The sequence below is a fragment of the Rhipicephalus sanguineus genome, chromosome 11 (genome assembly GCF_013339695.2).
Source record: "Rhipicephalus sanguineus isolate Rsan-2018 chromosome 11, BIME_Rsan_1.4, whole genome shotgun sequence".
Lineage (NCBI taxonomy): Eukaryota > Metazoa > Arthropoda > Arachnida > Ixodida > Ixodidae > Rhipicephalus > Rhipicephalus sanguineus.
Window position 1 is genome coordinate 23,709,663 of NC_051186.1, and position 22,675 is coordinate 23,732,337.

General features: G+C 46.7%; 1 protein-coding gene across 1 annotated transcript in view; it reads left to right on the forward strand.

Moving 5' to 3' along the window:
* The first annotated feature begins 1,901 nt into the window (after positions 1-1,901).
* The window catches only part of LOC119374429 (calcineurin B homologous protein 1), a 34,907-nt gene continuing 14,133 nt past the window's right edge, over positions 1,902-22,675 (forward strand). The window contains exons 1-4 of the mRNA XM_037644518.2: positions 1,902-2,138; positions 2,235-2,307; positions 2,903-3,093; positions 7,119-7,222. Of these exons, the coding sequence (XP_037500446.1) occupies positions 2,072-2,138; positions 2,235-2,307; positions 2,903-3,093; positions 7,119-7,222 (435 nt within the window). The 5' untranslated portion in view covers positions 1,902-2,071. The remainder of the gene's footprint in view (positions 2,139-2,234; positions 2,308-2,902; positions 3,094-7,118; positions 7,223-22,675) is intronic.

Consider the following 22,675-nt stretch of genomic DNA (forward strand, 5'->3'; position numbering starts at 1 on the left):
TAATAATGTAAGCCATAAAGACTCATACAGGAATGCGCATACAAACAGTTCTCGCGAAGCGTCTATACAGAGAAGACGCATGAAAACAACAAGAAGACGGGGAAGCATTGTGTACAGTAGACAGGCTATGTCAGTAAAAAAAATACAATAAATAAAATCAAGTTGTACAATGAGTACGTCATGAAAAACCAGTTAATGAAATAAAAACTCACAGGGTCCCTTATGCGTTCGCTTAAGACGACTCGAAAGCGAAAGCCATCTTGTTAGTTTTTTGCGCACCTAGCGTGGTTTTGCATTGCCTCCAAGATCGGAGGCACGTCACCTGGTTTTGCACTGCATCCGTGATCTGCCCACTTTTGACCAAGCTACGATGTCATGTGATAACGGCATCATATGACGTCACGCCACAATTTGTGAAGCCATGATTACGTCATATGATGACGTCATCACGTGACGATGATATTTTGCATCCCTCGTCCCCAACGTCGTGGTACGCTGACGCCATAGACGCGGGACGCCGACGGTCAAATTTCGCGTTTGATTAGGCATTTAAGGCTTTCGCCTTAAAGAATACGTCCGCCACGGTGGTATAGTGGTGACGGAGCTCGGCTGCTGACCCGAAAGTCATGGGTTCGATCCCGGCCGCGGCGGTCGCATTTAGGTGGAGGCGAAATGCTAGAGGCCCGTATACTGTGCGATGTCAGTGCAGGTTAAAGAACACCAGATATGGTCAAAATTCATGGAGCCCTCCACTACGGCGTCCCTCATAATCATATCATGGTTCTGGCAAGGAAAACCCCAAATATTAATATTAATAAAAGAGACAAATAAACGACGCCCTGCATCTGCCGCACAAAGTGTAAAACAGTATTGGAAACACTCAATAAAATGTGCATGCAATTGGGCATGCGAGAAAACCTGCAGATACAGAAAAATAAGGAAAAACGCACTGATACTGCGCGCATGCAAAGTTTTACGGCATACTACTCAACAACGTATTCATCGTTTTGATAAGGACTCAAGGTGCAACTCGAGTGCCGATAGAGTAGCGGCTACAGATTGCGAGCAAGAAATGTCAGCAATAATAATGATAAAGAAGCTTTCGTTTCATTTTACCAGGATATTCACACCGTACTGCCCCTCGGCCCTTTATTGTGTGTACAATATGTACGATGCAATTATAATAAACGAGTAAATTGTTTGCAAACTTAGCAAAATGAGCCACCTTAACCGCGCTTAGGTAGCTTCGCAGCACTAAATTGTGTGTGTTCAGATACATATACTGCTGCTGCTGACATGTATACAAATACTTTAAACGATAATTATTTGTGTATATGGAAGGCAGAGCTTGCGAGAAAATTAAGTAAGGCTATAGACTTTGTCGTTTCCGGCGTAAGGAAGAGGATTTGTTTTCAACAAAGCAGAGTGTACGTCTACCTCTAGGCTCTAGCGCATAACACATGCACAGGCCGTCAGCTTGCATGAATTACATGCTTCGTTAATAAAATTTAGGCAACAACAGCAATAAAAGCTGCCCAAGCTTCAAAAAAGAAAAGAAAAAAGAGAAAGCTCACTAGTGTGCACTTATTTTCGGACGTATCCGCGCACCGCAAGCGCTTTGTGTAGCGCGTTTCGCATGCTGCCGAGCTGCGGCGGGATTCGCAATGGCGGCCGTCGTAGCAGACGACGCGCCTGTCCTCACCCTCAGCGGAGCGCGCGGGCATCAAGGCACCCTAGGCACTCTATAGTGGGAGCGACTAAAGAGCCACCAAAACATACCCGCGTTGCCAGACCACTTTTTGGCGCTGTGGCTCAGTCAGTATATTAAATGTCGCAAGCGAAAGCAGCGCTACCTTGCTTTAGCGGAGAAGATAGTTCTTGCGTCGTGGCGTCGTCGCGCGCGTGGAGTGCCGCTACTATCAAGGTCAGCATTCCCTTCGAGAACGTCGAGGCCACCTCGACCTATTTCGTACGTGTTTCACACAATCGTTGCCACTTTGGGTTTCCCCACCGTTCGTAGAGCTGGTCCCCACATCGTTTTGCAGCCGGGTAAACTGTCTCGCTTGCGACCATGGGCACGCGGTCCTCACTAATGCTCCAAGAAGAGGAAATTCAAGAGATCCAGCAGGAGACTGGCTGTGAGTTGTTTCAGGAGTCACCCTATCCAACGCTTGTCAACATAGTTGTCGCGCTTTCTGACGAACACACCCGCTCATCCGAGGTCATTCTCGCAGTTTCGCCAAACCAGATCGAGCGGCTGTACAGCAGATTTACCAGCCTGGACAAGACTGACAACGGTACACTTAGGTGAGCGAGTCTTTGGGGGTGTTCGAAACTAAGCCGTCCGCTGCACTGCTAGTACTGTGGACAACGTTTGTCACTCTACCGCTGAGCGACTCTCGTTCTCATGGAAATCCATGTGAACGTGCGTTAAGCTTCACAGTGTCCTTTTAACTTTTTTGCGACTCTTGTCAAGGCACCGAGCATGGTGCAGCTGACGATTTTCAGCGTAACTCGGCTGAAACCGCGCCGATGAATGTCCTTGTATTTACTACGTACAGTACTACCTTAATTTCCTTGGGGTGGTCTCCCCTTGCACAAGTGCTACCGTTGAAAAGCTCAACCGAAGACTCGGTGCTTCTTTTGGCGTGTAGCTTCATGCGTGCAAGTTCGTGGTTCACACACACACACGTTCGTGTACGTGTGTGTGTGTGTCTGTGTAAATACTCTAGAAAATTGTCGTTAGTATGAAAGTCAGCGTTGTCACTTGTCATGCGGTCTTGCTTGCCAGTGCACTTTCATTATCCACCATCGTTTTCTGACAACAGCTGTAGTCGCGGATTGCGATCAGAGCCACTTTATAGTGTGCGTTAGTACAGGCTTACGTTGAACTTGTTTGCAGTCGCGAAGACTTTCTGCGCATCCCAGAGCTGGCCATCAATCCACTGGGCGACCGCATCGTGCACGCTTTCTTCATGGATGCCTACGACGACCGCATCAATTTCCGCCAGTTCGTGCGGGTTTTGTCACGTTTTCGACCCTTGAAGAAAAACAAGGAGAACAAACTGAACAGCCGCGAAGAAAAGCTGCACTGTAAGTATCTCGAGGTGCGTTAAAACTAGGGGTGTGCGAATAGTGAAATAATATCTCGAATCGAATAGTGCCGAATAGTGGCCAATAATATCAAATATCGAATCGAATATCGAATAGTATATTTACACGAAATGTGTACCGCCAGTTACAGCAAGACAAAGAAAAAATCAGGGATGCTACGGTTTGCTGACAGCTTCATTATGCACTTGCTCGGGAGTGGCTTTTGTTTCAGCTTTTATGGGCGCGCATGCATGTTGACAGAAGAACTGCCATTCCAATCAGCAACAGCACTCCCCACCTCCTAACAGAGGGGGGTACGGTAGCTAGTTTTCTTTCCCCATGGTCTAGCAATAAGGCTCATCTGACAACGGTAATGTGCTTCATCGCCATGGGTGCTCCAGGCCCATAAGTCTTCGGGCGCCCGTTCACAGCAGCGTTTTAACTGCACGCTGGAACGATGGGAGTGTCTGAACTAGTGGTGTGGTGCGGCAGTGGCGACTGCCCAGCGTGAACAAATATTTACATGCAAAGCCAATCACCGAGGGTTTCGCAGGCCAAAGTCGGGTCGTTTTACGGCGCTTGTGGAATGTGCGACCGAACTACGTAAGAAGTCCGTGCCTTCGTCTCGGGAGCGAAGTTGTGAAGGACTTGACAGTTTACTCGTGTGTTTTTCTACGTTAGGAAATGACATAATCTCCTTTAAGATCAACATGTGCTCACTTTTGAACCATGATGTCAGTGAAAGTTTAATGAACGGCGACGTTAGCGTTAGTTTTAGCCACCCTACCCTAACCAAGTTGCACCATTGGCCTTTGTCGCGTTTTAGATATTCTTCCTGTCAAATTATTCGAAACTTGAAATACTAGCTATTCGAAAGTCGAATCGAATTGTTCGATTAGGAACTATTCGATTCGAATTCGAAACTTGAATATTTGCACACCCCTAGTTAAAACCAATCATGATCCAAATTGCCACAAATGTTGGGTACACAGCGGCCAGTGCAGTGCTGTAAGATTGAGATGAAAATACTGTTGGAGATGCTCAGTCCTTGCCGCATGCACAATGTTGCATATAAACAAAGGGAAACGAGTTTAGCCAAGTACTGAACAGGAGCGATAACTGACCGAACCAAGCAGGGCACATTGTTCGGTTTCCATCTCCCTCTCGACAGGGCTGGCATTGTCGTGAAAAGAAATTGCCTCATACAATTCCTCTTTCTTTTCCTTCTAAAAACTGCACCACAAGGCGTGAATGCAGTTTCAAAAGTGAAATGCACTGGGGACGCAGGGAGCTAAAGGGAAGTGTGTGCCATACATGTAATAATAATAATTGATAAGGTTTAACGTCCCAAAACCACAAAATGATGCCATACATGTAGGCTGAACAATCGCCTACTTGTGTTGCAATGGCTTTTTGGGCAGACACTGCATACAGAGTCGTGCCTAAAGGAGTACTGACACAACATTTTCAAGGCTAGAGACACACATGTCATCTACAAAATATCGGCAGCAAATAGCCTAAAACGTGATTAAAAAGACACTAAACAGCAAAACGATTTTTCTTGTATTAGGAAAGTACTCTTTCACGATACCAAAAACACCAAGCTTGCTGCGAGAAGACGCTCAGTAAGCGAGAAATCGTACAAAAAAGAAAATGTGAGTGGTGATGCCACCTTGAAGATTCCACACCATTCGCCATGACGTCACCTATTTTGACGGCGCCTACTAGGGCCTACGTAGTTTTAAATGGTAAAAATGAAGTACACTGTCCTCTGAGGGGGCCATGTAGTTAACATACCAAGTTTGAGGAAATTTTGTTGAGCCAATGGCTCCAAAATGCGATAAATACACTTTGAAATCCATGACGTCACGCATGGAGATCTTGGTGTGAAATTTAAAAATGAAACTTTGAATTCATTTTCTCTTTTATTAATACACCTATGATGGTGAAATTAACGACATTATAGTTCTCAAAGTACAATTTATCAAGCTAAACCAATTCATTGTTTCTCTTTAGTGTCCCTTTAAAATCAAATTTGAAGTGTGCACCGTGCAACTCGACACATAACAGAGCACCTTGCAATATCGACGTCAGCTCGGTTTGAAGGTAAACACCCACCAATGTCGCGAGTCAGTGTTGTCCAAGGTGTCGGAACAAAATGTTTTTCGTTTTGGTTTTGTTTTCATTTTACCGCAAGAAGTTTTGTTCCGTTTCTGTTACGGAACGAAAAACATTTTCTGTAACGGTTCATAACGGTTCTTTTTTTTGTGTGCGAAAAATTGATGTTAAGGTAATCATAAAAAAACATTGCATTTGTGGTGTAGTTGATTGCCCTCCTCTTAAGAAAGTGGGACAGGAGTACAACACATTGTTCAGAGGAGCGGAAGTAACTGTACCATGAATTCCTACCAACTAGCACAAACCCAGTATACCTTTCGAAGTCATAGTATTTATTTTCTTAAAAGTCTATTACGATTTTTTTTAGCGGACTCAATGTTTTGTGTGAAGGGAGTCAGCACGATCTCAGAAGTAGCATGTCATTGAGTGTAGTCTCTGATGTACGAGACCGCTGTTCTGATAAAAGATCACCAGGCCTGTGCAGAACACACAGCACAGTCACAGCGAAAGCTAGAAGAGCGGACTTTGTAGAGCCTGTTGTAGAGTCTCTTAGGGCAACTAATGCAAGTACACATGCAAGGTACCCACTACACCATAAATCATTGTAATTTTTCACAAGTAGCAAAGCACCCATTATGCCATTTTTCGTCATTTTTCGGAAAGTCGCGGTACCCGCTACACATCTGCAAGGCATGTACACTTTGTGCTGTGGCTGATGATGATGAATTATGGCTGAACCCTTTGTAACGGGTTGGAACCATTCAACGACCAACTCGTGCAGTTTGCATTGTGCAACGCCAGGTTGTTATTTACTCTTCTGCCTCACTATATTACATATTTTAACACGATTCCTTGCCCGACATGACGCCTGTATAGAGTATTTTTGCGAAGGAGTTGCAAGCACCAGTGTGGCACTGTGGTGGAATACTCGACTGCCATGCAGAGGGCGCGGGTTCAAATCCCATCCTATCCTAGAAATTTCTCTCATTTCATTTTTTCTTATTTCATGCAATAGCAGTTACGGACACTGGCGGCGACGGACAACTATGGTGTCAAAATGTGCTGTTGTGATCTCATACCAGTTTTCGCTTTAACAAACTTGAGCACTGACCATGCCCCTCCACGCTGGCCTGCGCGACAGGCACGCAGAAGTCCACTTGCATTGCATAAACATCTCTGGTTGCCACTGTTTTCATTTACAATTTCAACATATCTTTGCTTGCTTTGGAATTCCTGCCTGAGGTACGCGCTAATACCCCATGTACCCCGAGATATGCATAATTGATCACGTTGCATGACCTCAGTTGTTCCGGATTGTCAAGTTTTCTCGTGAACCGAAAAACAATTTATTTCATTTTCATTCTGGAACGAAATAACTGAAAAAGTTTCGGTTATGTTTTCATTCCGGTCAAAAATATCGTGTTTTTTTTTTTTTTCGTTCCGTTCCGACACCTGCCATGGTCCTTGCGTGTGGTCTTAGTTGCGGTTGTCAGCGTGGCGCTCACATGCACATCACTGTTTTGTGTGGTCACATGGCCAGCTGTGTTTAGAAAAACAACGAACCTGATCCACCTCTTTCAATGCTCCCAAAACTGAAACTGCGACTGGGCACTATAAAGATGTCTGCGAAACTTCAAAATCACTTATCCAAGACCTGTTGCTTCATGTGGCATGCCTTGTGCTTTGAAGCACAATGAAATGAGGAGCATTGGCCTCACTGTCAGTGGCTTTGAAGCAACAACTTTTGCACTGAGACGTCGCGATGCAATCCAAAAGCAACTCCACTCGCGTGCACATTAGTTTCGAAACCTATACTAAGTTTCTGTTAACTAACAAGTCTGCACTCAGCTAGATATAAACATATCTAACTTTGCCATTGTTATAATATCGCATTATTACTGTTGCAGTTGCCTTTAAGATGTATGATCTGGACGACGACAACAAAATCTCCAGGGATGAGCTCTTGGCTGTGCTGCACATGATGGTTGGTGCAAACATCTCTGATGAACAGGTGCGTTATTTGACCTTGATTTCAAATGCTCCTTAGCTGGAGGGGATACCTTTAATGGCTGCGGCATTCGCGACACAGAATAGCACAACCCTTTGCATTCTTTTCTGGGAGTTCTTTATATCGAGGCAACAACTGGAGTATAATACTTGTCAATAGCGATGGGACGTCAGTTTTGGCTTTACTTGGAAGCTTCAATAAACCCCCACTGTTGAACAGAACTCTGCAGTACTGCTTAGCTTCAATGATCTGACGAGAACGAGCATATCCAGCATGCATTTGCGCAGTCATTCCCGACACAAGCTTTTTTTTCAGGGAAAGTTCCTTTAACGTTATGGCAGAACAGCGCAAACTATGGGACAGGACACAGCACTGTCTGTCACCTGGTCTTTTATTGGAAAGCTAGAGCATATATAGGCAAGAGCACAATCAGTAAAGGCGAGCACTATCAAGTGATTCGGCCGGCTGGCAAAACCAGCAATTTCAATAAAGATTAAGAGTTTACACAATGCAGTGAAAAGCAGCTTTCATGAAACAAACGGCGGTCAAAGGTGAAAAACAACAAAACAGGACCAGAACTAAGCAGTCGGAACGAGTCGTCAAAAACCAAGAAACAACTAAAGTCTAACAAAAAAAAAGGTTTGTAAGCAGGTAACAAGGCTAAAAGCTGCAACCAGGAACAGCAAAACAAAAGCATGTGAAAACAAGGTGTATGAGTGTGCTCTTTCCTATATATGCTCTAGCTTTTCAATAAAAAATATCCACGGAGTGAATGATGATGAGTGGGCGAAGCTGCGGAGGTTCATCGGTAAACCGTGAATCTTCCGTGAATTCTGCCCAGTACATCATCACCGACGTGAGATCGGGCGCGTTGATACTAAAGGTTCGATGAGAGTTATGACAACTTGCAGCTCACTTTAATTTTACATGTACGCTGTGAATTTTCATTGTTTAGAAAACCATTGCTTTAGAAAACTTCTGGCGTCTTTCGTTAAGCAGCTGGCGTCTTTTCGTTTTGCTTTAGAAACATCTGGCGTTCTTTTGTTTTGCTTTTAGAAAACATCTGGCGTCTTTCGTTGGTTTATTTCATCAATCAACGGCGTTTTGAACAAAATTTTTATTGTTTAATCACGCACAGGAGAAATCTCACCAGGCACTACCTTGGAGGTAAACAATGGCTGCTAATGGGAATGAGAGACAGAAGTCGGCTTTTAGCTAACACTTACACTTCTACTTCTACTAACGTTTCCTACTGGAACATGCCAATGGCTGCTAATGGGGAATGAGAGACAGAAGAATTCGGCTTTTAGTTAACGCGCACGCTGCGCATTTTTTATTGTTCAACAACGCACAGGAAAAATCTCCCACCGACACCACCTTGGAGGTCAAGATCCGGTACTAGCGTTAAGACTGGTTACGCACTACGACTACTACGAGGGACGAACGGGTTCCACCTTAAGGAGCTTCGCCCCTAAAACGAAAAATGGGTTGATAGTCAGCACTACGTGATGTGTGTCACACTGTCTCATAATTTGAGCTGTCCTGGCGTGATGTTCCTGAACAAACACCTAAGAAACCTTGTGCCTTTAACACGTTCGCTGCGGCACGCTTTCTTGAGGTCTCGTTTCAGGTGTGGAGTGACCCACCCATGGGCCACTCAGCATATCTTCCAGGTGCGCAGTGACTCACCGGTGGGTCATGCGCCTGTGCCCATTTCATTCGCACCAAAGAGATGGCGCTGCTATCTTTGCAGCTGGCATTTGATGCGCTTATTTGAAAGACACAGCGCTATGTTTTGCCTTTTTCGCGTAAAGCTATGCTGAAATCTGAAGTTTCTGGCACCAGAAAACACAAGCACACGTTTGTTTCCTCTGTGTTGTGCTTCCTTTTGCTCCATAAAAGGCAAGATGATTCATGAGTCGCGCTAAGATGTTTGGGAGCAGCAGGAAGAACGCATTCGAGTGAAACGTACCGTAAAAACCGGAATATAGGTCGAACCCCTCACTTCTAACTACTGAAAATTGAAAGAAAAAAAAAGTACATGGAACGGCCAAAGTATCAGAAGGCGCCTTTACGCGAAACAAACGCAATTTCAAATGGTGCAAAGTGAAAATGCCGTTTATTTACACGTGTGTTTACGCGTACGTTCCACATGGCAGAAAGCCAAAAGGTGGGCTCAAGCATTACCTTCGTAAAACGTCACAACCGTCTCGACCGCATTACTTTGGATGCACTTTGAGGTCCACGGTAGCAATCATGACGCGAGCGCGGCTCCCGGGTAAACTGTGCAACCTTCGTCTCTAGCTCTAGATATGCTGCGGTCTGGCACTGAAACAAAGTTTCCTTCTGATCGCGGCATGTCGTGATGTGATCCTTCAGCGTCCGCCAGTAGCGAATGCTTCTGTGGTGCACTCGATCTGCCCGCTGATCATAGCCATATGTGCCGCTGTAACCAAAGCTGCTGGCATCGCAAAAAGCAACAAAGAAACAGGATCCGGCGAGGTTGGAGCAGCGAGAGCACCCGTGCAAAGATAAACTTTCAGTTATTGTTTGTGACTCACGGCTGAAATATATATATATATATATACAGTCGAACCCACTTATAACGATCTATTGGTTATAACGACCATATTTGGGTGCACTTACGATTTTCCAATGCTAACCATTGAAGCTGCGTCCACATATAGCGAACATTTTTCAAAGCCCCCTACTTTTACAACGAACACTTCAGACATGGTCGCGGTAAAAATATGGCGCATACAAAGCGAAAAAAAGTTAAAACAGGCCTTCTAAAACGTGAGAGGGGCGCGCGCTCGTGCGTACCCCGCTCCAGTTTACTCGCTACTAAGATATCCCTGATCGGCGAGCACCGCACGCAGATTTCGGACGCTGCGAGCAAGGTCGCTGACTTTCCAGCCTTTTCTTCAGTGGCAGAATGGAAAAAGAAGAGAAGGAGGCAGCATGAAGCCTTGCGGTCAGCTTTCGCACGGTAACCTTTCCTGACGTCGTTCTCTGCAGCTACGACTGCCTACGATGAACCAAACAATGCCTTGGAACGCAAGAAGGCATAAATGCAAGAAGTGATAACCGCGATGACTTTCCATCGCATAAAGGTTCACTGCATCCCTAAACTCGTCGACGCCACAATGTATCGCAAAAGGTCGTCCATCTTTTCGGTCGATCGGTGATAACGATTTCCGCGTGATTGCGGCGATGCCTTCGCGGATAAGCACCAGAAAAGAGCGAAGGCGAGGTGGCGGCGGTCGATGAACGTGCAGTTATGACTTATCACCGACAACCTTATATCACAGTCATCTGTAGATATCGGCTCGGCTGCGCGTGTGGCGTTCGCCGTACACTGTGCGTATTCGCAACTTTCACGGCCTATAGGTGGCGCAACTTTACGTCCAACATGGCAGTCGTTGAGATTATCGGCCCGCTACAGAGGGTTTGGAATGCACATGTCTGACGGAAGAGTTCAATTCTGCGCATCGATTGCACTGCGACATTCTTTTTTTTTTTTTTTTTGAGAGCAGCGGTGACATATTGAAATAAGTAAAGGGATGTCGGGTACGTGATTGCAACAACATTAGGAAGATAAATGTGCACACAATTGTAAATAACGCAAACACACTCGTCGCGTTGCTTGCGGTGCATAATCGCGTTTTGCAACGCCTGCTGTGTGGCTAGCACAATATGATAATGGGAGACTCAGTAAAGATCTCTGAGTAGTGTCACAGACATTCTTGGAGATGTGCTTTATCTCATTTTTGCTTGCATTGCATTCTGCCGCGTAGCTTGCTCAGCTCCCTTCAAAGCACGAAGTAATGTAAGCAAACGAAAAAAAGAAAGTGTTGCCCTTCGAGACCAAAGCACAAGAACCATTTGAGGCATGTGCGATTATCCGAAATATGACTTCATTGCGCTTTCTTGATAAAAAAAAAGAGCGAAAAGCTAGCGAAATGTCACAATAAGTCGACAAGCAGCAAATGGAACCAGCGGCAAGACGCAATTTTTACGTTTAAGAAGTGACATTCCTGTTATCATTCTACGTTTTGGGTGTTTGGGAAGTGCAATAAATAACATCGTATGGGACAGGGATGAAGAAACAGCGCCATCAGCAAGTAATACCGAACAAAAAGTGCAGATGTGAAGGTCACGGAGGCACTTCACAGCTACTTCAGACGTGGAATGATGCGATGGACACTCTGAAACCGGACCTTTCATATTCTAGAGGCGGAACGCATTCGTAATCAGTTCTGGTGCTGTCTGCACAGCGACCGTGTCGAGCGGAGGAAGGAAGCGCAAGAAATGTGATATGAGCAGTGCTGGGCAGTATCGAAGATACATGTATCTTAAATACTATCTTAGATACTCTTTGGGTATCTTGTATCTGTATCGCGATAAGTCTCACGAAACGAGTATCTGTATCTGTATTTCCTTTACATTCAGCAATGTATCGTGTATCTTAATATACAAGATACTGCCATAAAAGCACCACCGTGCGAAACAATAAACGTCGACCGGAATTCTGGTTCTGAAGCTGATATTGCTGCCACTAAGCCACCTGAATAAAACTAACGACAGTGGCATTCTTGTATATTTCCGCCAGAGCACTCCAGCGAGCACAGGTGATGGGGCTTAGGCGTCCCTATTGGTGGAGCAGAGTCACGTGATGGCGCTCGAGCCATCTAGACAAAAACAAGCGTGCGAACATCTACGCACAGCCTACCTTTTTTTTCTAGATGTTTCCTTTCTTTTTAGTTGTGTTGATATCATGACACTAGTTCATAGCCACTGCACTCTGCTGCGTACTCCAATGCGTGCTGTGTCTTTCGCACAAATTCTGATGCCGCTATACTGTCGCAATCCAAGTTTGTCTTGTGTGGTGATTCGTTGCAAAGTCTCAAGAATGCAAGAATGGGGCTGCTTTGCGTCTCGCGGCTTTCACACATCAACGATTTGAATGATCTCGTGGATGAAAGCTTGACCAACATTAGTACGATGAGATCATCTTACATGCAAAGGCGATTCTAAGTACCGTCCGACTGTCGGCGCCGACGTTAGATGCAATAGAACAAGCATTTACGTAACGGAGTATTCTGACGTACTGTGTCTTTGTTCTTCCTGCTGTATTGTTAGGGAAGTTCTTTCAATGATAATTTGATTGTTAGCACAAGTGCTCTCATTGCTGTCCTCCGTTTGCATCCCGTACATTACCTGGTCCTCTGCATAGTTTTAACAGTGAAGGTGTTCTGCAAATCGTTCCTTGTCCGTCGAACCAAAAAACTATCATCATCATAAACGGGTATGTGCCACAGAGATGGGGTAAATTCCCCTACTTAACACTGGTCCACTAAAAATGAAGAAGGCAACAGTTAGCCCAACAAATTGCTGCGAAGCGACGGCGGCGAGTCGAAGACCCAGAGTACGTACAACGAGAGAATACCAGGTAACGGGAAAGGCAACGGCGGCTTCGAGAAGACCCCGAAGCGATGGAAGGCCTACGCCAACGGTCTCATGCGCCGTAACAGCGAAGTTCATCCCCGCCACAGCCAATTTAAAGCAAAAGTTCAGTTAAAGCAAAAGTTCAGTAATGTTACAGCCAAGTTCAAGTCAAGTTCAAGCCTCGCTACAGCCAAGTTCAACCTCTCTACTGCCAAGTTATGCCTAGATAAAGCAATAAATATGCATGAGACCGATCAGCTTCGCTGTGTATCGAGCTTTGCGCAGCTTAGTGCAAGCTTTGAGCCATCTTTTTCGCCCGTCAGCTTATTGTAATACAGTAAAACCTCGTTAATTCGAAGGCCTCGGGACCGAGAAAAATATCCCAATTAAGCGGGATTCCCAATTATCCGAAACAACGCGAAATCAAAGAAATCAGCCAGAAAACGTGATGTACGGAAGTCACACCTTTATTGTGGCAAGTCAGCCTACTTGGAGAAAAATTCCTCCATGCGTGACTGACGCGTTCGGTAGTTCCCAGCACTGAAAGTCATATTTTCCAGCCTGTCAATGAGGCGCAGCATCTCAGCCTCGCCGCCGTTGCACTCGACGAAGCTGCGCACAACACTCAAGGCATCGATGACATCCGCCAAAGGGGGTGCTCGGGAGGAATCGTCATCGCTGTCAACATTAGAGGCCGAATCGGTCGATCTCGCAGCTATCTCGCTGTCGATGTCGGCGTAACACGTCTGCACTGTGCACTCGACATTTGCGTACTCGGAGAATCCGATTGGAGTGCACTCCTCGTCCGCGTGCAAAGCCTCATATCAAGCGCAGAGAGTCTCCCCTTCTTCATCAAACGGGCAAGTGACAGCGGTGACAGCAAACTCAGCGGAGGTTGCCTCTTCTTTCACAAAACCGGCGTGCTCAAAACACCGTCGAATAACGGTGGCCTCCACCTGCCTCCATGCGTGAACAATGAGGCAAATACCACCGAGGAGGTCAATGTTATACTCCTTTCCGTTGTCATAGCAAAGGAGCATTCGCTTCAACAGATTGTAGCGATATATTTTCCTGGTATGGTGTATGACGCCCTGGTCCATCGGCTGCGATAGCGACGTCGTGTTCGGGGGTAGAAAGACCAGCCTGATTGCCTGCAGGTTCTGAATGTCGCCGTGAGCTGGGCAATTATCGACGACGAACAAAACGCTGCGCCCTGCGGCCGCAAACTTGCGGTCAAGGTGCCGCACGTATTCTTCAAAGAGTGCAGCCGTCATCCAAGCTTTCTTGTTGTTTTTATAGATCAGGTCATCCTTGGATGGCAGTCGTGCATTTTTGAAACAACGAGGCTTTTCTGTCTTCCCAATAACAAGCAGTGGCAGCTTGTGCTCACCGCACATGCTTGCACCAAACAAAACAGTGATTCTATCTTTGTTCTGTTTCCGCCCCTTAATGTCTGCCTCCTTCAAAGCGAACGTCTTCGTAGGCAACATTTTGTAGAACAGAGCAGCTTCATCAAGGTTGTAAACATCTGCTGCTTCGTACTTGGCGAGTAGTGGAGCCAAGGTGTGCTGCTTCCAGCCGTCGACAACAGACTGATCCGCGCTGCCACTCTCGCCACAAACAGTCACGAATGTCAGGTTGTTGCGCTCCTTAAATCGGCAAAACCATCCATTGCTGCATTTAAACTCAGAATGTCCAAGTTGCAGCGCCAGCTGGTTGGCCTTCTCACGCAATATGGTCCCATTCACAGGAAGGTGTGCTGCGTTGGCTTTCTGCAGCCAGTCGATCAGAGCTGCTTCAACGTCGGCGTACGTAGGCGGGCGTACTCGTGTACGCTTTGACGAGTGCGTCTTGCTGTAAGCATCGAGAATTTTCTCCTTATTCTTGATGATGTTGCACAGCGTTGACAGAGGCACGTGGTGCTTTTCGGCGAGAGCCGTTTTCGACGCCGTCGACTTGCTGGCCTCTTCAATTAAGCACGGGAGTGGATATTCGCCCGGCATCCGGCTGAATTGCGCGAGCGGAACTTGGCCGGCAGTGTCTCCTCATTGGCCGGCTATAGTCACGTGGTTAACGCCGGCATCCTGTGGCAAAAAGCGCTTTGCCGGCACGGGTATTTGCCGAGTGTCATTTCGCGAGCGGCCGTCAAGCGAAGATGCTGGCATTTAGTGAGGGAACAATTATATGCCGGTAGTTTGACTTACCCACGCCGTCGCCACATCTGAAAACGCACGCCGTGACGGCAACAGTTGTCCGGTTCTGGTTTGACCGGCAGTTTGCATTTGCGGCCGGCCGTCAAGCGACGAGCGCCGGCACTTAGCGCACGGGTATTTGCGAGTTTCATTTCGCGAGCGGCCGTCAAGCGAAGAGTGCCGGCATTTAGACCCACGCCATCGCCACGTCTGAAAACGCACGCCGTGACGGCAACAGAGTTGTCTGGTTGTGGTTTGACCGGCAGTTTGCTTTCGCGAGCGGCCGGCCGTCAAGCGACGAGCGCCGGCACTTAGCGCGGAGGCAATTATTTGCCGGTAGTTTTACTTATCCATGGTATAGCCTCCCCTGAAAATAGGCAGCTGTGACTACTACGACGGCACAAGTCGTCCGGTTGTGGCTTGACCGGCATGCAGTTTGCTTTCGCGAGCGGCAGGCCGTCAAGCGACGAGCGCCGGCACTTAGCGCGGAGACAATTATTTGCCGGTAGTTTTACTTATCCATGGTATAGCCTCCCCTGAAAATAGGCAGCTGTGACTACTACGACGGCACAAGTCGTCCGGTTGTGGCTTGACCGGCATGCAGTTTGCTTTTGCGAGCGGCAGGCCGTCAAGCGACGAGCGCCGGCACTTAGCGCGGAGACAATTATTTGCCGGTAGTTTTACTTATCCATGGTATAGCCTCCCCTGAATATAGGCAGCTGTGACTGCTACGACGGCACAAGTCGTCCGGTTGTGGCTTGACCGGCATGCAGTTTGCTTTCGCGAGCGGCAGGCCGTCAAGCGACGAGCGCCGGCACTTAGCGCGGATACAATTATTTGCCGGCAGTTTTACTTATCCATGGTATAGCCTCCCCTGAAAACATGCTGTGACTACTACGACGGCACAAGTCGTCCAGTTGTGGTTTGACCGGCATTTGCGCTGTTACTTCGTTTAACTCAGTCAGAACCTGACGGTATATCCTCCACTTAGAATTCCCTGCGAACTTCGCAAGTGCACCGTTGCCTTTCATAGTGCACATTGGAGTGAAAAAAAGGGGGGGGGGATCGTGTTTCAATTTTTTATTTCCATGTTGCCAAAATTAATGTCAGACATTTAGAGGTTACGAAAAATTCTGAAATGCACAATGCTCACATGAAAGTTACATATTTTTGTTCTTTGGCTGCCTCTGATGACATATGGAAGGGCTATGTATGAATGATATCAGCAAAGGCGCTACTGAACATCTTGTGTGTTTCTATGAGATGAAAAAGTCCTTGGCCTGGGAATGTCGCTGGAGCCAAGATTTCGAGAAACGGGCCTGCTTTGTCAGGGCAGCCTTGATGATGATAAGTCCACCTGTCGAATTGTTGGCTCCAGCAACATGCCTTTTCAAGGATTTTTTTAGTCTCTGCAAGCTTCCATCTTATCCTGAATTTGTCTTTGAATGTCGACAACACACTCCTCACTTTGCTTTTTCTTTCTTGTTGCGCGGTACACAAAAAGTAATTTCAGGCGTTATAAAAGGCAACACAAGTCTTAGTTTACACAATTTTAAGATGGAAAATATGTACATAAATGTTGTCAAAAGTCACCCGCAGTGGGAACATTGCACAGTTTCTTTGACTACCTCAAATCAGACGGAGGGGTATGATAATGGCAATTAGTAGAGGTCAAACTCTACACAAAAGGTAACGTCAGGTGATATAAAAAAGTAGCACGTCTCAGTTTTTAAACAATTTTAACATGGAAGATATGCACATAAATATTGTCAAAGGTCAAGATATGCACACAAATATTGTCAAAAGTCACCTGCAGTGGGAACATTGCAGTTTCTTCTTTGGCTACCTCAAATCAGATGGAGGGGTATGATAATGGCAATTAGTAGAGGTCAAACTCTACACAAAAGGTAACGTCAGGTGATATAAAAAAGTAGCACGTCTCAGTTTTAAACAATTTTAACATGGAAGATATGCACATAAATATTGTCAAAGGTCAAGATATGCACACAAATATTGTCAAAAGTCACCTGCAGTGGGAACATTGCAGTTTCTTCTTTGGCTACCTCAAATCAGATGGAAGGGTATGATAATGGCAATTAGTAGAGGTCAAACTCTACACAAAAGGTAACGTCAGGTGATATAAAAAAGTAGCGCGTCTCAGTTTTTAAACAATTTTAACATGGAAGATATGCACATAAATATTGTCAAAAGTCACCCGCAGTGGGAACATTGCACAGTTTCTTCTTTGGCTACCTCAAATCAGATGGAGGGGTATGATACCAGCTACGGTGCCAGTCAAACCCTTCATTGTCTCCATGACATCTCTCACTTTTTTTGTTGTTGTTGCATGGTACACAAAAGGTCATTTCAGAATGGCTTGCACATGACATGTCATAGACGCAGCTTCTGAATGAACTGGCACTGCACGATGGTGGCTCTGATGACAAACAAGTTACGTCTATGTGAAAAGAACATGGCAGGAGCATCTCTGTGTGTAAATAACAAAAGTACATGCATGTGATGTTTTGATAACATTAATGTGGCATCGCAAACACCGCGTCCCCACATGCTGGTGCTCCAACACGGTGCTTTCAATGACATCAATGCAAGCCATCAATAACAAGTAACAAAGTTGTTTGTACAATGTTGACGTGAAAGCCAATCCACAATGTTGAGTCACACACACTTGGAACATTGCCACAGTTTCTTTTTTGGCTGCCTCTTCAACAATGTGCAAGGTATATGGTACCAGCAGAGACACCAATCACAAAAAATAGAGTCAAACTTCTCAAGCTCTTCGTGACACTGTTCACATTCCCACTGGTGCATTGATATGTTTCACCTATCACTGCTGAAAAAGGGCCTTACAAGGTTGATGTCCATGCACTCATCCAAAACACCACAGTTCAGCAAATCTGGCTTTGTTTCCCACATCTTCTTCAACAATTTTACCACTGAGGGCACTGATAACACCTAAACAGTTGCGCTCAGAATATTAGGTGGTATCGCGAAATCGTCGGTGATTTTTTTCCCCTTTATTTTACCATGTTTGTCACCGACGTGACGAGACTCCGTCACACTATCTTGACATGTATCGGCAAATAATTGTCTCCGCGCTAGTCGCTTGACGGCTGGCCCCTCGCGAAAGCAAACTGCCGGTCAAACCACAACCGGACGACTTGTGCCGTCGTAGTAGTCACAGCCTGTTTTAAGTAAACCTACCGGCAAATAATTGCCTCTGCGCTAAGTGCCGGCGCTCGTCGCTTGACGGCCGGCCGCTCGCGAAAGCAAACTGCCTCACACCACAACCGGACGACTTGTGCCGTCGTAGTAGTCACAGCTGCCTGTTTTCAGGGGAGGCTATACCGCTATACCATTGATAAGTAAAACTACCGGCAAATAATTGTGTCCGCGCTAAGTGCCGGCGCTCGTCGCTTGACGGCCGGCCGCTCGCGAAAGCAAACTGCCGGTCAAACCACAACTCTTGCTGTCACGGCGTGCGTTTTCAGACGTGGCGACGGCGTTGGTAAGTCAAACTACCGGCATGTAATTGTTCCCGCACTAAATGCCGGCACGGCCGCTCGCGAAATGAAACTCGCAAATACCCGTGCGCTAAGTGCCGGCGCTCGTCGCTTGACGGCCGGCCGCAAAAGCAAACTGCCGGTCAAACCAGAACCGGACAACTGTTGCCGTCACGGCGTGCGTTTTCAGATGTGGCGACGGCGTGGGTAAGTCAAACTACCGGCATATAATTGTTCCCTCACTAAATGCCAGCATCTTCGCTTGACGGCCGCTCGCGAAATGACACTCGGCAAATACCCGTGCCGGCAAAGCGCTTTTTGCCACAGGATGCCGGCGTTAACCACGTGACTACAGCCGGCCAATGAGGAGACACTGCCGGCCAAGTTCCGCTCGCGCAATTCAGCCGGATGCCGGGCGAATATCCACTCCCATTAAGCACACCTTTTCGTGCAGGGACAAGCTCTTGTACTTCGGCATCTTCCTTCCAAGCACACCTCAATCAACTAATTCACAGGGAAGACACTCAAGCGGAGACAGGAGACAAATGGAGCAGTCGCACCGAATCGCACAATGCTCGCCAGCCGACATCCAAATGGCACAAAGACTCCACAAAACATTCACTTCGCTAGAGTGGCTAACATCGCTGTTGAGATGATGATGATCATGATCGCAACCGCACGCATCGCCGCCTGGCAATTGCTAAAACATGGCGTCTACGACGTATTTCCGGTAAAAAAAACATGGCCTTCGAGATCCGTACATCAAAAAAAAAATGCATGTTTTAGTTACAGCCTCCGAGATTCGCAACACCCTTTGCATATCTTGGAAGTCGCGGTCAAGTGTGCCAATTAACCGGGAAGTCGCAGACTGGCCGCACCAATTATCCGGTTAAATTTACATGTAAAAATTTGGGACCGCGCAAATAATACAAATTATCCGGGATTCCCAATTAACCGAGTACAAATTACCGAGGTTTTACTGTATGTCATTTCTAACCTGCTGCTAAAATATGTTCTCTGCTTTATTCTTATTTTTTAACGGTCCGTGAACGTTATTTTATTTCATATTTTACGGGCTTTCTTTAAAAGCCCGAAAATGTTCATCACGCAGCATGTATGCTCCGAAAAAAAAAAATGGATCTATAATAGAAAATTTGCAAATGTATCGAAGTATCTTAAGATACAATTGGGAAGTATCGTATCGTATACAATTATTCCGGACGTATCTTGTATTTGTATCTCAAATACTCCTTGCCTGAGTATCGTGTATCGTATCGCGATACAATTTCAATGTATCTTTGCCCAGTCATGGATATGAGGTAGTAAATATATACTCGGACACAAAATGGGATGCTGCATACATTCATGGGCCTTGGTTATTTGCTTGCGAAGTTTAACCCGCTTAACCACTCATGGCTTTTTGAGGCGCTAGTCTAAAGGGGAGGCTTGCTTTGCCTCACGCTGTACTCCGTGGGCATCGATGCCCGCAGAAAAATCAGTTGCCTTTTTAGTTTTATTTTCCGTTCACATTGAGAAACCGAACGTGTCACGGTAATATCGAGACCGTGCGCACCAGTGCAAAACGACCCCAAAAGAGACAAAACAAGTGGCAGCATTCGCTGACTCCAGCGGGTCCAACATTTCAATAATCTCTGCAGAGCTTCCGCCAGCCACCACTCGGCGGCGCCACGGTACGTGAAAGTTGCGAATAGACCGATCCCACCAGACCATCTGCGCATGCGCGAGTTTCCGACAGTGGCACTGTCGCCATCTTAGTTGTAGTTTTCGGAGCGCTGCTGGTGCGGCTGCTTGCTGCGTGTTTCAGGTATATTGGCGTTTTGCACCAATCCTCGACACGCAAGACGATTGAACGCGGTGGAAAACTGTGTCCGCACCTCCAACGTATGTTGTTTTATTTCAGGTTAACTGCATACTAGCGCTAAAAGAAAAAAAGAACACTTGATAGTGCTTACGTGTGACGAGGTGGTCTCGTCGGGTTGATGAGCTTGCCTCGTTTTGCTGAATAAATATTAGTAATAAAAAAAAGAGAAATCACGTTCCTGTCGTCATGAGAGCAAATATCTTCTCCAGTGAACGCAAGCACGCAAGCGACACAAGCTACAGTATCCGGAAAATAACTTGCCCAAACTGCGCAGAGCTCTCCGCTATGCGACAACAGGAGAAAAAAAAAAGCCGAAGGGGACCAAAAAAAGAAGCTTATTGCGCTTTTTTTTTTATCGAAGCGACACTTTCCATGTAGGCTGTGTTGTCAACGCAGGACTTCGATCACAGTAATAAGTTAAACGTGAATGAAGATAAAACGGTCGCCGTGAAGCAGAGGCGCGTCCGCTGAACAGTGACTGGCCGCTCATGCCTTTTGGCAAAGGTTAACATCACGAAAATCTCCTGAATGGCATAATATTTCCTGCTGTACAAGGGATGGATGAGTCATTAAGAGATTTTGGCGGCACACGCAATGCGGCGGATAAGCAGTAGCTCGCTCCGGCTGGCGGCGGCGGCCTCAGCCGGTGGCTCGGCGCCGGTATCGTCGCTAGGCCTACCGCTTCGAAACGGCAGTGTACGGTTAATAGCCTACGCTCATAAAGAAGTCCAGCTTTGCTACCGCTGTTGACCGCTTTACGATGCGTTCACAATAATATCGCATATTGAAAGGAACAGGGAAATCCCGGCGGCGGAGTTGGCTGCGATACCGGCACGGCCGAGTTTTCGCCGTGCGCTCCACGGCGCGAGCTGTACACAGCATGCAGTTATAATCTTGGCTTGTATCCCAGGTCTCGTTCATGCTAGACGCTTGACAGTCGTCATCGCATTTGGTGAGAGGTCGGTTTAGGTCTTCCTATATATTAAAGCGATATCTGTTGAGCCCGGAAAGGACGTTGTATCCAACCTGTTGCCGCTGGCGGCGATCGGCCCGGCAAGGGGATCCAGCTCGCGTTATATGAACTTTTGCTGTCGCTGCTCGGTCCATCGTTCGCGCAGCAAGGTTTTTATGACGCAATAGGGCACTGCTAAACCACGATGCATCATGCACAGGGAGTTCACAAACACGTTGAACAAGAAAGTGCGCGGTAGTTGCCTCTCTGTCCGACTTCGTTGACTGTCGCACAAATTCCTGTCGGAGCTTGAAATCCTTTGAGAACACGCAAATCCGAGTCATTTTGCTTCAGGCCCCTGTTGTAGCATTCCTGTACAGAGCACGACAACCCAACTATCGCAATTCATCCAAATAAGGCCGCTAAAGCTCGTTAATGCAGCTCGTCAATGCACTAGCTGTAGGCAGCTGAACGTACCGAGTACTACAAGTACCGGCATGCACTGCGTTAGCGGTGGCGTAGTGAAACTCGCGGTGAGATCGGTCTTCGCAAGTTCGCCGCCGCCGCGTCGTGCGAGACCGCTTTGAAGTGTGCGTCGCTTTGTAGAAACGGAAGTAGCTCGCTTTTGTTGGGCGGCGCGGGCACCGAGAAGCGTCGACACACTGACAGCGAGCGTATACTGCGTGTTTGACTAGATGACAACTCAAGTGCACCGCGCATCGTCGTGCAGGGCCGCGAGAGCATCGTGGAGACGTAGAGTGCACGTTGCTTGCAAAATGCAAGCAACGTGCCGCGTTGAATGAACAGGCTACTCGCCGCACCCATGCACGGTCCAGAGTGAAGCAGGCACGAAGAACGTACACTGTCAATTTTTATGAAAGGGAACACGCGAGCTCGTGGCCTGCACGCTCCGGCGTCTGCTTGCAGCGTCTTCTAGCGGGAGTGAGAGCAAGGATGGATGGATGGATGGATGCTATGAGCGTCCCCTTTAAAACGGGGCGGTGACATGTCTGCCACCAGGCTCGAAGAAAAAAAAAAAAATAAGCTTCCTTGTTTCATGTTGGCCTAATACCTTATCTACATTGATTAAATCTATGTTATTATACCAAAAAATACAAATTCACGGTCCATCTCTCTGCCTCTTAAGGCAGAATGACCTTATTTTTCCGCCATTATTTATTTTTGTTCTTTATCTCTACTTTTCTGCCACCAATACTCTAACCGTCTCTTACTTATTTCTATCGCGGACGTGTTCAGCTTTCCATTGTTGTCCCTAAAACCCAAGGCTTCATGTAGACTCGTGCCCACACGTATACCTGGGTGAATATCGCCACATTCAATCAGTACATGTTCCATCGTTTCCTTAGTTCCCCCGCAGCATGTACATTGTTCTTCTTCGTTACTAAATCTCGCTTTATAACTACGCGTTCTAAGGCAGCCCGACCTTGCTTCAAACAGTAA